Source organism: Leptinotarsa decemlineata, unplaced genomic scaffold, assembly GCF_025532065.1.
Source record: "Leptinotarsa decemlineata unplaced genomic scaffold, Ldec_3_MD MMD2_tig00000576_RagTag_RagTag, whole genome shotgun sequence".
In the NCBI taxonomy this organism is placed as follows: domain Eukaryota; kingdom Metazoa; phylum Arthropoda; class Insecta; order Coleoptera; family Chrysomelidae; genus Leptinotarsa; species Leptinotarsa decemlineata.
The window spans coordinates 219633-234804 of record NW_027412551.1 but is presented as its reverse complement, the minus strand read 5'-3'; the positions used below and the strand labels follow the sequence as shown (position 1 = coordinate 234804).

Sequence of the window (15172 nt, the reverse complement as noted above, 5' to 3'; positions counted from 1 at the left end):
ACGTATACAGTTGCTGACCTGTATAATGACATCCTACGTTCTCTCCAATTCGAATCGATTTCAAGTTTCAAATATCTGGTAAAACAAAAAATTAAATATTACTGATATTACACTTGCTCTGTATTCGTCTCAACTACAACATTATTATTGAATTATTTTCTCATTTTCATTTATTCAATGTAAAATACAAGAATATTGACATAAAGCATTTTTGATTTCACGAAATATTATCAAATGACAATACATTCATTAACCTTTTTTTTTTCACCGTAGTGTGCGCTGGTCAGTCCCTATCCCTCGAAGCCCCGATACATTCGGGAGTCGCGCCAGCATTGTCCACCAATGACCACTCCCCACACCGTGGAGTAAGTGATCATTCGATCCGAGAATCATGTGCTTCAAGCAAGCGCAGTGAGCCAAGAGTGACAGCCTTCTGTATCTGTGCGGCTGAAATTTCTGCCTTAGTACGGCAAGCCGATATGATTTTAAGATTCGAGAGTAGAGAGGACATCATTCCACCAAGGACTCCAACAATCAGAACAACCATCTTGACAGAGTGATTTGGATAGAGTCTGCGGAATTCGAAGAGAAAATCTCGATATTTTATCCGTTTCTCCTCTTCTTTTCTGACGATATTTGTTTCGCCAAGAGTTGAAAACTCTAGGACAAATATCGTTTTGCTCTGGTGGTCGAGAAGGACTACATCAGGCTTATTAGTTTGTATGAGCCTGAGGGTGGGGAACGAATAGTTCCAATAAATTCGGCACTTCTCGTTCCTCACAACAGATTCAATATCCCCCGGAGCGTAGGGCAACACCGGTGTCTCGTCAATATCGTAAGAGTGCCGTAGATGGTAATATAGCACTCTTAGAGCCGCGTTATGTCGATAGATATAGGTCTAGACCGCATATGCTGGACATGCTGATAGCAAGTGCATTAGGGTCTCGGGCGCCTTGCGGCAGGCCCTGCACCTTATGTCAGGAACCCATCACGCGACTGCGGAAGACTAAGGTGTTGGAGACACCGTCCTGACAAGCCATGATAAACCCCTCATTTTCCTGATTTCAGCCCACTCGACCTGAGAAAAGCGAACGTCATGCGCTTTGATAAGCCAAGGTCTCCATTGTTATTGAAGAAGACCCCATGCGTTGGCTTATCCTTGTATTTCCGCTAATGTAAGGTGATCTCTGCGGCCTTTATCTGAGCTTTTTGCTGAACGGGTTACAACTCGGTGACAGAGTTGTGGTCACCTTGTTCAGTATCGAAAACTATACTGAGTTCATCAGCTGCTCGGGCAGCTGTCCGAAAGAGAAATGTTCCAATTCCTGCTCTCTCATGGTCACGGACCATGCAGAGAAGGGGATCCGAACTCCTGACGATTTTCCAGGCTATATCCAGTATCATTCTGTCATGTAAACACTCCAAACTCAAAATTCCACGGCCTCCCTGTTGTCGAGGGAAGTAAAACCGTGGAACGGACGATTTGAGATGCAAACTCCTATAGAGACATCATATTATTATCATTCTCATTACCATAATAATGGTTATTATTATTATTTCATTCTATTTTAATTTTCATCATATACAATGTGTTGTCGAGAAAGACAACTATTTGAACTGAGAATTATTTTTAAAAAATTCAATAGTTATGAGGTGGAGTTTGAAATTAAACTCATTAAATTCATAGGGAATATTGATTCATTGTCGTTTTCATGAGGATTACACAAATATTGTTTTTTTACTATCCCAGGCGTAGTTTTATGTTTTTATGGTTGGTCACTGTTTATTTGTTTATCGTTTATTTGTACATCAGTCACTTATGTTAGAAGCAGAATTAACATAAATCGATAACGTATTCGTTATTCAAACAAATTATTTTTGCTTTATCATGAACAGATATCACACCGAAGTCAACCCGATGGTGAATCCTACTCCAACGTCAATCAAGTCAACCACATCAATCGACGACCATCCACCATGCCGGATATTCGCATCCCTCTCAACGCAAAAATCATCCCCAAACAGTTGGCCGGCAGAACATTGCTAGCTAATGCTACCAAGAATCAAGGGAAGAAAAAGAAGAAAACTCAGGAGAAGAAGGCCGACAGGAAAGCGGCCAAGACCCTGTCGGCCATCCTGCTAACCTTCATCATCACCTGGACTCCTTACAACATCCTGGTCCTGCTGAAACCAGTGGCGGCGACGAGCACTCGTCTTCCTCCTCAAGTTTGGGATTTTTTCTATTACCTGTGCTACATAAACTCGACGATAAATCCAGTGTGCTACGCTCTGTGCAACGCAAGTTTTCGAAGAACATATCTGAGGATTCTCCAGTGCAAATGGCACAACAGGAATCGAGCAGCGATGAATAGGGGGTTTTATAATTAACGAAGGCGCGGGGCGAATGTAGGTATCAACCTGCAGGTGCACTTTTGATAGGTAACCAAACCTGAGATAACCGAAAAAACATCATCGATATTTATTTGGGGTTGCACGAAAAGTCATATACTGCATTGACGGTGTTTCTGTCTATCGAGACATCAATTACCCTGTTAGCTCCTAAATTTTTATTCATTTCATACTTCAGACTTTTATTTTAGTAACGGGTGATTATTTAAAAGGTATAAAAATAATGTGTCTTTATTCTGTCAATCTAGGATACATATATATTTTTTTCACATTTGGATCATTAATGATTCTAGTGCTGACGTCAAAGGCGAAGTTCAAATCAATTCAAAATTACTGATTTGTTCTACCACTTAACCTCACACAAGTTCAACATTATTGAATATACCTATAATACAGAATTTGAAAAAAAAACAATAGTAGGGGCTCTTAACAACTTAGGGAATACCGTTGTACACGTAGCCAATTTGGTAACTGAAGGACCGTTTAAAGAATTCATGATGGTGAATTGGTGGTGTTAAAATACCATCAAATCGAATATTGATTGTATGAACATCGGTTCGAAATTGAATTTTTTCATATAAGTAAATTGGAATCTTCGTTATGATTATTTTGTGAAATAAGTACGCTGCTTGCAACCGCCTACGCATTGCCATATTTAACCATCCCGTTTCAACCAATTTATTGGGAATACTTTCTCGCCTTCGAACCCCATGAATGAGACGTAAACATGAATTCTGAATCTTTTGGATTTTTTGCTCATATGATTTCGTTAGGCAGGGACCGTACACTGAATCAGAAAAATTCAGGGTAGACAAAACTGAACTGTCACATAACATTATTTTTGTTGCTTTTATAAGAAAATTTCTATTTCCATAAATAATCTTAAGAGTTCCATAAGCCTTTTGAATAAGTTTTTTCACGTGTGTTTCGAATCACAAATCACTCTCGAGAATAAGTTCCAGACTTTTCGCTTGATCTACAATGGACAGGCCTTGTTAAGAATTTTTATTTTTATTTCGTCTTTAATCTTCTCCCTGACATTTTTTGGCCCAAATATCAAAACATTTAACTTTTTTGGGTTGTTGACTAGACAATGATCAGTTGCAGTTTCAAAAAAAATATTGATGTCTTTATTAACTTGTGCACAAGCCTTATAAACGTCTTCAGGTTTGAAAGAGATATAGATCTGTGTGCAGTCTGCGTATAAATGAGAAGAACAATGTCCAAGGGAGTTAACGAGCTGGCTGGTATAAATAGAAAAGAGTAGTGGACCTGGGTTCGAACCTTGTGGCACTCCCGACTTCAATTCTAGAAAATTCGACTTATTGGCTGCTACTGTCACACTCTGATATCTTTCCCTCAAATAGTTATTGAAGATTTCAACACTATCTGCAGATATTCCTATATGATGCCAAAATGATATTAGTACGTCATAGTTTATAGTGTCAAATGTCCTACTAAAATCAAGAAGCATCAGGGCTGTACATAAACCTTTATCTGAAGCTGAGTGAATATTATCAACTATATGTAGCAAGGCGGTAGTGCAACTATGTCCTCTTCTATATCCAGATTGTGCCGGCGGTAAATTTGATTTTTCATTCAGGTAATCCGTCAGCTGATGATTAACAATTTTTTCTAACACTTTTGACATCGTGGGTAAAATGCTTATTGCACGAAGGTCCTTCAGTTCTTGAGGATTAGTAGTTTTTGGTAGTGGTAATATTAGAGCCTTCTACCAATTTGAAGGAAAAACATTATTGGTGACACAGTAATTATTTATAGGATTTGACTTTCGAAACAACACAAAACATTTGAAAAAATTGAGGAAATCTTTATTGGAATCGATAGAACGATCAATATAATTTAATGTTTGCAGATGATTTCATGCAAATGTTGTCCGCGACTCCGCTTCAGATGGTCCATGCGCAAGTTCCAATTTTGGACCACTCTCTCTAACATTGCAATCCAAAGGCGTTAAATCACACGATCTAGGCGGCCAATTGACGGACCCCAAAGGTGAGATAAACTGTTCACCGAAGGCGGCTCTTAATTGGGCCATTGTTTCGCGTTATGTGTGGCATGTGGCACCGTCTTGTTGAAACCTCATGTCAGGCATGTCCAATTCTTCCAAATTGGGCTACAAAAAGTCATCAATCATCACACGGTAGCGCTCGCCATTCACAATAACGTTCCAGCCATCGTCGTCTTTGAAGAAGTACGGCCCGATGATGCCACCGACTCATAATCCACACCAAACATTGACTTTTTCGGGATGCATCGGAAGCTCTTGCAATGCTTGTGGCTGGTCTTCACTCAAGATGAGGCAGTTTTGCTTCTTAACGTATCCATTCAAACAGAAATGAGCCTCGCCGCTGAACATAATTTTTCGATAAAAATGTGGATCTTCCTCCAACTTTGCCAGCGCCCATTCACCAAATGTTAGACGTTGTGGGAGGTCGTGTGGCTTCAATTCTTGCACCAGCTGTATCTTTTAAGGTTTTAAACCCAAATCCTTTCGCAAAATTTTCCACGTAGTGGAGTAACAGAGGCCCAGTTGCTGCGAACGGCAGCGAATCCACATTTCACGGTCATCACGAACACTGGCGGATACAGCCGCAATATTTTCTTCGGTCCTCACTATACGCATGCGTGTTGGTGGTTTAATGTCCAATAATGTAAACTGAGTTCGTAATTTAGTCACAAGCTTCCAAATAGCTCCCTCAGTAGGCCGACGGAACTGCCCATAAATTGGAAGAAGTGCACGATGCACTTTTTTCACCGAGCATGAATTTTAATAATAAAATTCAATAATTTGCAAGCGTTGTTCATTCGTAAGTCGATTAATGGTTAAATTGTACACCAAACTGAACAAGTTTGACAATGGCACAAGACACGATTCACGCGTGATCTATGAAAAACAATGTTGCCAAAAATATACCAGCAATTATTTTGTATCCCAGGAAATGTGCTGTCATATCAGATATCTCTATAAATTTCAATCGGTTATTAATCACGATTCAAATGGAAAAAGATGAAAATTCAAACAACTTAAGTAGGTACTATAGATGAAAATTTCCTGAAATTTTTAAGAACTGGATGCACCAAAATAGTGCAGGGTGGTCAAAATTTTCAAAACAAAAATCAGAACCAGAGAAAACAAAGAATGGTTTTGATTAAATCCTGTCATTATTTCATTAAGTTTGCCTGTTTCAAATCAGAATTCCCCCGGCTAATAACATTTTATCTGAATAAATTATAACTTTTTGAAGGTATATTGCTACTTGATTTCAAAGTAGGTCAAGCAGTTCCTTAAATCGTCAAAAATGATGATAATGAGTTTTCCACAGTGCAGCCCGACGTGCAGAACTACGTGATCTGATAACCACCAGACTGAACCCTTTTTGATGGATAATACTACCAAATGGATAATAGCAAAGTTGTTCTCCGGCATCTTTCAATCTACTCAGTTGCCCTATTCTCCACTAGTATAGCAGAGAATAAGTCAAACAGAGTATAGCAGAGAGGGTTGAATATAGGTGTTGCAGTCTGTCAGAAAAACCTGCACATCGACATTATGTATAACACCGGTGCAGTATCAGTGTAACGTCTTCAAGCTTGGATCGGTTATCGCAAGACTACTGATACAACTTCTCCTGAGATTATCATGCATTTGCTCAGATGCCTCATGGCACCAACTAATGAAGTGCATTATGAACTGAGGACTTGATTCACCAGAATATGCTGTTGTCCATACACAGCAAATCTCCTTCAGAAGGAGTGTGTTGAAGAGAGATGCGCTCACACGCCTTCTTTTCTGCATCTCACTGTTGCTATCATTCATTTACTTCAGAAATACTCGTGCATACAGTTGCCGCACTCTTGGAGACTGTAAGAAAATGGTCAGCTATTCCCCTTCGTAGTATTTGCCAAGGTACTAGTTGTTTTCATATAGGTATCAGTCCGATAACCTACAGTGTAGGTGAGTCGAGTCTGGCCTGAACAAATTGTTCTCTTACCTAATTTGCTTTACAGCCAGTCTTCAAGTATTTCCACTGAATATGTGTAAAGGTTTCCTTCCTTATACAAGAAATTGGCAGAATTTTGGATATGCGGTTGGTAAGTACCTTGTTCACCAGAAGGAGGGATGACAAATTTGTTGTTCGTCATTCGCTTCAGCTTGGTTAGAGAAATGATACTCTGAAAGGAATTCGATTTTCAACTAAGGAATCAACTTTGGGTTGATGATGGCCACTACCTTAAACTAACAAGAGGCCAAATAGCTCAAAACCGGTCTGCAAGTGTGCCTGTTCCTATAATTGAAAATCGATTCCAGCAGTTGTATCACCAACAGCATATGCAGGAAATTCTTCTGTGGAGATTCCTGCAATGACACCTGTTCGTATCGGCTGAAGTCTATAAGCAATTGATGCATCATGTTCAGTCTCTGAAATGGGGTTCAGATAGCCTGTTTCGATAATTTTCAGAATGAGAGAAGACTTGCGATACAAATGTGACTAATTGATAATCTTACAAGTTATCCAAGGTATTACAAAACCGGTATTCTAATCTGGAAAATAAAATGAAATATATATTTCTTGTTATTACAATAGAGCTGATGCAAAATACATGACATATAAAGTGAATAAAACAAAAAAAATCAGTGATCTATACTGCGATATTCAGTTTTCAATACTCTTCAATTCACACCTGACTCACATCTTTTCTAAGGCGTAGCCAAATGATACAAAAATATACAATTTTGCAAAATTTAGTGCCCTATGCACATGAATAGTATGCATATGTATCCGTGTCAGTATCAATTGAATGAAATCATGTAAAAAATTTGAAAAACTCCAATCATAAAATGGATGTGTTCTAGGCAGAAACTTATTATTTAACAATAAGTAGGTTCAATACATATCAATTTTTTCTTTGAACTATATTAAAAAGTTGAACATATTTTTTAGTGATTATAACTTTTGAAGTCTTCGATTCAGACTATGAACAAATTTAAATTTGAATTCAGATATGAACTTGTGTGATTCGTTAGTATCACAAGACATCACAATGAAGGTAAGTACAATATAGGAATTGAAAACAAATTTATTGTTGCTTGAAGTTACATAATTTTTACATTGAGTCATTTTTAAACCATTAGTTTTGTTTTCATAATTTCAATTTCAAATGATATTCCATAAATAAGTTTTATAAAATTCATTTATGAATATATCCTCTCAATTCATGTTTGATGTTATATTAGTAAATGGTATGATTCAGTAGCCATTTTGTTCAAGGTGAAGAACCATCAAATGTAATTAATAATGAAAAACTACCATTTTCCAATTCTGACACACGTACCGGCAGTGAAAATTATACACCTATTATGACTAACTTTCCGAATATGAAAAATTCAACATGGCTGACCTATTATTATTAATTTCTATATTATGAAAAAAACAAACAGTATCGCAGCATCCCTACATTGTAGTTGCCAAGTGGATTTAACCATTTGCTTCTGTGAGTACCTATGTTTATTTCATGGTATTTATGTAATGTTCAATTGCTTTTTGTTATTTTATTGTTGTTGACTAAACATTATTATTATTATATTCAGGAATTACGTATATTGAATTGATAGACAGAAAAATCTCAGATGGAGAGTTTTCCTTCAGGTTCTTGTTTTGAAAATATTTCATTCAGAATGTGACTCTTACTGCAGATCTGATTTTCTCGTGCGACCCCCACAGTATTTTACTCTCAATGAAAGTAATATGCATTGACTCTTGAAATGGAATTGTGACCGTGGATGTCATTTGATGAATTGTAAATATGAAACTATCATTTAAAGTAATTCGGATTCATAACACTCTTTGGAATTGATGATAAGACTATAATAGATGCTCACATGCTTTCTAGAATCGTGATATGTATTGATTCTCACAACGTATATGATTGTTGTTCATGAAAAAAGAAGGGAATATTTTTTTTTTTATTTTTTTGTAGAAAAGTCATTCTGTTCTCCATAACTTCTCTGTTTGAAAGGTCATGATTGACTATCGATTGTTTTCCATTCCTCAAATGAGATAAGAAAATAATGAAAATTTTTCAACAGAATTACCATTCATTTTCACTGAAAACTCTGAAGATATGCTGTGCTTCAACTTTGCTGAAGATTTTTTGTCGTATCTTATTTTAAAATCACATAAAATATTCCAAATTGTACAGTTCAATACGATATTCAGAGTTTTTTCCACCGAAACGAAATTTTTTGGAGATATCATGTCAATCCAATTTTTGTTAAAACAAAATTGCTAATTTAGAAACGAAATTTTCAATCCGCAATAAAAACTAATAAGCTGTTGAATTGTTTGAGCATAGTATTTTATAAATTATATTACACCACAAGCCCATGATGAATTTTACGGGGTCATATGCTATCTCCCATAGATCATAGATTCGAAATGCAATCAGATGAAATAAAAGATTAATTCGTCGAAAGTTCTTGGCTTTCATAAATTTTTATGTTGATTACGACTAGTAATTTCAAATCAGGGCTTCAACAAAAATGGGACAGAAAAGTAGGAAAAGTTTTAATTCTCGAAAAGTGATCTTTATTTGCAAGTTGATGAATTTCTGTATGGTTTTTGTGAAATCAGGTTTTCGTATCCGAAATCATCTTTTTTTCGCTCAAATTGGTTGGTTATGGGACAATAAAGGTAGAATCAACCGTAAAGGAATGAATAACTTTGGACCAAGAATTGGCCTCACGTTTACCATAACCTACGAATTTAAACGTCGTTACAAAATGGAAAATTCTTTATCAATATTTGAAAAGTCTTTTTTTCTTCGTGTCCAATCCCTCCATCTACAAACAGAAATGAAGTCCGTAACAGTAATGAAAATTCATATGAGTATTTTTTTGTATCCAGTAAAGTAGCACTTTTTGACATACGACATTTTGCAGCAACATCATCAATATGTAATTTTGAAGGTGAATTTATAATTTCCGTCGTCGCAATAGCAGATATTTGAGTTTTAAGTGTCACGAAAAGCTTCTTTGTCAAAGAATATCATATATATGAATGAGTATTGAAAATTCGAAATGTACAACCATGCAAAATGTCACAGAGATGTAGCAGAAAACAGTTATACTGAAACAGTTATACTATCTGGGTGCATGGGTTCCATTCGATACTGAAAGTGATATATTTCAATGGAATATACAGTATTTCCTTTGATTATACAGATCTTTTTCATTCGAAAATGACCGCATCAACTCAATGGTTATCAGCGGTGGACAAGCAGTAACTATATTGAGTACGAAATTATATTTTGTTAGACAAATTCAAAGCACTAAAGTGCTAGCACTAAAACAGCTTTAGGTTTTCTGCGTTCCCTTTTTCTTTCTTCATAAATGTGGTACTGTGGTTGATCTGCTAACCGAAGACCCTCAGTTTGGATGGGGTACTCTGCCATTCAATGTTCCACTAAATCAACAATATGTTCTTGAAGTAGGATGATCTTCTCGTTGAGCGTTTCGAAACAATGTTGTTTAATAAGCATTCCAATAAGGTGTTTGATCCGTTGAACATCCAACATCCGTTGAAGGAATGGTGAGGCATTGAAAGAGTCTGAAATCATAAGACTGTGTCCAATAAGTACTTGACTCAGCATAGCCAAGTGATTGCAGGATGGCGAATAATTACCCAGTTGATATTGTTGCTGTTTCTGGAAGTTCAAAGGTCAATACAACATGGTTAGTCACTACTACTCCGAGATGAGTTTTGGAAGAGTATGTGTAGATTTATTCAAGGTGGCCATATTGGTCCTGGATTTGTCAATAATTCAGTTTGATAATGTTCTTTTTCGTATCGTGTTTGGGAAACTAGAATAGGATAGTGTTCATGATAGGAGTCTGTATGAGCCAGGGTGATGCAGATTTGATGCTTGAAAAGTGTGGAACGCTTCACGGTTTTGCGTGTCATCCTTCGCAGGGACCATGCTTATACAGATTTTTGGAATGAATGATATTTTCCGAATTCAACCAAAAAATCAAAATCAAACATATTTTATTATACATTTCTCTTTAACAAATGCAAGGTCCACTGTATAGAGTATTTACAATATTTACATCTCTACCACATACGGAAGTGGCAAGAGGAGAGGAAAAAGATTGGCAAAGAAAAAGGGAGATCAGCAGGATGAGATTTCAATATTGGTACCCAGGATGTTCGCAAGGTAAAGCGCCGCCTCATAGACTCACGACAGGCCGATGAGAGTCGTCCCCACTGGTGTTAACGGGTAGCTCTCTGCCCAGCAGAGCCTTATTTCAGCATTCAGTCTAAGGCGCGGTTCCCACTGGAGCGATACGATAAGCGATGCAAAACATGATTTGATAAGCAACCCGATCCTGATTTTACACCGATCACTAATAATCGTGCATTGATCTTGTGCACACTGGAGCGATCACGATACTACACCGATAATTATCGGAGTCGCGTCGGTGAGGGGGACAAAGCTGCCGGGTCGCTTGAGCGAAAAAAAGGTGCAATATCGTTCGACACGTTCATATATATCAGATCAGCAAGAAGACGTGCAATCCTCTATTTCCTTCGTGAAATTGGTGGAGCATAACCCGTGCTTCTCCAGCACCAATCTCAATAAAACATGGTAACTATTCGAGTTCATTCTATAAAACTCTCTGAATTTCTGTTCTTGTTCAGAGAACTTACGGGAGACTACTACCGAACTGTGTTCAATATTAGACATTATATAGGTGTACCCAGTATTTTCTAGATTCCTGTTTCCTCTTTTGCAAGTACCGGTGAGCAAAAACAACGTCCTCCTCTGAGGAGCTCGTGACGACTAACGTTGCTTATTCTATAAACTATCGTATCCCCCCAGGGTGCACCGAACTGTTGCAAGGATGAAAGTTGCATCAGGCGATAAAATATTGCTCATGTTGTATCCCTTATCACATTGCTCCAGTGGGAATAACACCTAAGACTTCCTGCTTGCTGCCGAGTCTCACGCGAGATTTTTCGTTGTGTTGCAGTTTTGGTCCCTCATATTTGATTATAGTAGTTGAGTGTTGCAAGTTCATCACTTGTCCCCTAGAAAAATTTCATGAAAATACCAGGTCCCCAATTCAACCTATGCACAATTAGAGTGCAAATTCGGAAAAAAAGAAAATATCTGCAATCTGAAACAAACATTTGGGAGGGACACTTTTCCTTTTTCTTCTTGAAAAAGTACCTATACTACTCTCCTAAGAATATATACCATTTAATTCATCTATAAATGTTTTGAAAAAGTTTTTATGGAAATCTTCTATCCATTCTTCAGAATTTTTTAGTTTTTTATATTCCGGTGGAGCGGTTGAGAACCAAAACAGTGTTTTTATCTCTTTGAGTTAATAAAGCATATAAAGTATTATGCAAATTGCAAATGTGGCCTCAAACAGAAAAGTACATCATTGAGGTGTAAAAAAATGCTGTTGGAATGAAAAATAATTTCATTTTGATAAAAGAGTCAAAATATCCGATCAGGAATGAGAACTTTAAATGAACTGTTAACGTATTTAAAAAGATAAATGATACATACCGAAGGTTTAAAATGAATGTTTCAAATAATGTTGAAATTAAAGAAATAGGTTAGAGATAACGTTGACGATATTATAGGTGAGTCCAAATGAATAATAATATTTTAGTTGGTGCAGACTTTTTCGTGAATCCGCAAATATAAAACTCTTTTGAAGATTCAGTCGGTGTATATTATCCATTTTTTACTGAAAATGTTCACGTGTGATAATCAATATATATCATGCATTCTAAAAAAAGCTGCGTCATCGGCGCCAAGTTCCGTTATATCCTGAGGTGGAGATGTTCTATATGAGAAAAAACTCAAAATAATTCATCACAACTGATGGCAGGTGTAATTGCTGCTATTTAGGTTGAGTTCGAGATCAATAAATAAACTATTCATGATAGTCTTTGGAATTGTGACATTTTTCCTCAAAGATGGTGTCAAAAGAAAACCCAGCCGTCTTCCCTATCGACAGACTATTCTTAAACTTCTCCAAAATGTAGACTGACTGATGAGAACAAACAGTATATTTGGTGCTAAAGTGAATTTCGCAGGTTCTACGAATCTGCAAATTGTTTCGTCCCTCTGTTGCCCCCAAATTGTACAACCCCTATACCTAGTCATCCTCAACGAACTTTCTAGATGTTTTTATATTTGTAAATGTATTGTCGCTCAAATCGTGTAATAAACTAATTCTAACTATGAGCAAGTACGAAGGTTGGAGAACTTTAGAGAAACCAAATGCTATTAAGTAGTTTGACAGTGTTTCTTAGCGAATGTTACAAGTTCGGACTTCCATTGTCAATTCATGGAAGTTCATATGAAATGAAAATGGATGAAATGCTCAAATTATTGAAAATACTGTGTGAGAGCTATTTTACTGATTTTAGCCGTGATGTGCAGGTTTTTATGCCTGACGTTTCTGTGTTTAGAATAACAGATTCTGCGTTTTTGTGTTTAGAACAACAATTTCTCCATTCAGAACAACTCGAGCATTTCGATCGCTACCTCAACTCCTTTGATAATATCTACCGCAGAAGTAGACAAAACGCCAGGCATAAAAACTTGCAGACCATCGCCAAAATATCAGAAAAATAGCTTCGACACAATCATCTCCGGTCGTGATAGTTTTGACACTCTTCAATTATTCTGAAAATAACCATTTCTAGTTCAACTAACTCAACTGAATATTTCAATCATATTATTTATAGTAATTTCAACAATTTTAATTTTCTTGCTCTTCCATAGGTTTCAAATCAGTTGGAGATCCGAACTTGTTTGCTAAGTATCAATTTACCTTAGGTTTTACAGAAACGTACGGTTTAAACATACTTCAGTTTTTGTCATTCAGTGTGAAGTACAATTCATGAAATTCAATATAATGATAAAAAAAACGTTACAAATGAGTGAGTTTCGTAATATACACAAATTTTCCATGTGTTTATTACTGCTTATAACTTTGATATTGAAAAGTGAAAATTCTTTTTCACACTCTTTATATTAGCTTCACCTGTATGTATGTTTGTTTGTATGTATGTTTGTTTGTTTGTTTGTAACCTTCAAGCTCGGGATCTGTATTGACGGAATTATCGGCTTGAATTATTGCTTGATCTATTCGCGGGCAGATGGCGCTGTACGGAACTTCCTTCATAGGTTATTCAAAAGTGCCATATTTTTTGTATATCTAGCGTCCACGATTTTTCACAATAATACTAGTATTTTTCGACCGTTATTGTTTTAAGCTTATTCAAAAAAAAATTACTTTTTAGTTCAATGTTCTTCAAAAGCGTGTTTTTTTAGTTTTTTTTAACTATATTTATTTCTTTGCGATACAATTCTATGAAGAATTATGATATGGAGATTGAAGATTGTGGAGTTAATATCAACTTTTTTGAATTCAATCAACCCAATATTTTCACTATCAGATGAGGCGTGTGATGAATTCATTCCAGTGTAATTTCTCTGTGGGATTTTCACTGAACAGTTTACAAAACTACAACACCTATTTAACTTCCTAAGTTGTGTTCACACTGTTGAAATTCTTTCCCATATATTCATTATAAAATGACTAATAATTTCAACAGAATGAACTAATTGCGGTATGAACTAATTGAAATTTTGTAAACATCATAAATGAAATAAACGGAAATTTGATGAAATTGAAACATAAAACTGTTGAAAAAGTAAAGAATATGGAAAGGCCCATAAATCTGAAATAATTACAATGTTTTACTAAATTGACAAATACTTTCAGAAACTACATTAAGAATCATGGCAAATCCATTCGTTCATTAGATCAATTGAAATATCATGAAAAAACCATTCATCTGAACAGATGAGTCTGAACAGGCATTCAAAACCTTCCAAAATTCGATAACATCGCAACCTATTTTTCGTTTATCAGATCCTAGACTGAACTATGAATTGTCCACTGATGCATCTTACTATGATTATGGAGTCATATTATATCAACGTAATCTTATAGAACCGAAAACACGTAAAATAATCGTCATCAGTTATTTTTTCTATACATTCTCCAAAAGTGAGGTGAACTACTCAGTTACTGAGAAGAATGTCTGGCAGTGATGACATGACGCAACTTTTGACATCAGGTCATTCAAGAAATCGTTTGGCTGTATGGCAGATATATTTGTGGACTTTTGAAAATAAAAGATAAATCAGAAAAATAAATAGAAGATGCAGATGCTATTTCAAGACTATGTATAGATGTTCCAGAGGAAGTTCCAGAAATATTTTAGTGTAATCTCTCTATTCACGATTTGGAGACAATGGAAAATGAGGAATATTCAGTAGAAAGTGATAATATGAAAAAAACGCTTCATCATGTTGATCCTGAATCAGAAGGACACAATGGTTACTACAAAACGTATTATAAAATTAGCAAAATATTTTTTTGGAAAGGTATAATTAACGATATAAAGTATTACATTGAAACTTGTGGAACTTGTTAACACATCAGATTCAAATATCTACCAAACCAAATTATGATCAAAAAGTTCTAACAAAAACTTCGAAACCGTACACATTGATTTTGCAGAGTTGAGTAAAAAGTCTGATATCGATAGAACAACAAAATCATTCGCCACTTTAATAGACGAGGTAACAAGTTTTGTTAATGGTAAGGCTCTGAAGCAAAGTGGTCTAACTTTGAAGAATT

The 15172-nt window shown here is 36.0% G+C and overlaps 1 protein-coding gene and 1 pseudogene across 1 annotated transcript in view; one reads left to right on the top strand and one right to left on the bottom strand.

Moving 5' to 3' along the window:
- The window catches only part of mAChR-A (muscarinic Acetylcholine Receptor, A-type), a 60971-nt gene extending 58127 nt beyond the window's left edge, over window positions 1-2844 (top strand). Inside the window, exon 7 of the mRNA XM_074174449.1 lies at window positions 1897-2844. Coding sequence (XP_074030550.1) covers window positions 1897-2388 — 492 coding nt within the window. The 3' untranslated portion in view covers window positions 2389-2844. The remainder of the gene's footprint in view (window positions 1-1896) is intronic.
- Window positions 2845-11383: 8539 nt separating this feature from the next.
- The window catches only part of LOC141481954 (uncharacterized), a 32366-nt pseudogene continuing 28577 nt past the window's right edge, over window positions 11384-15172 (bottom strand).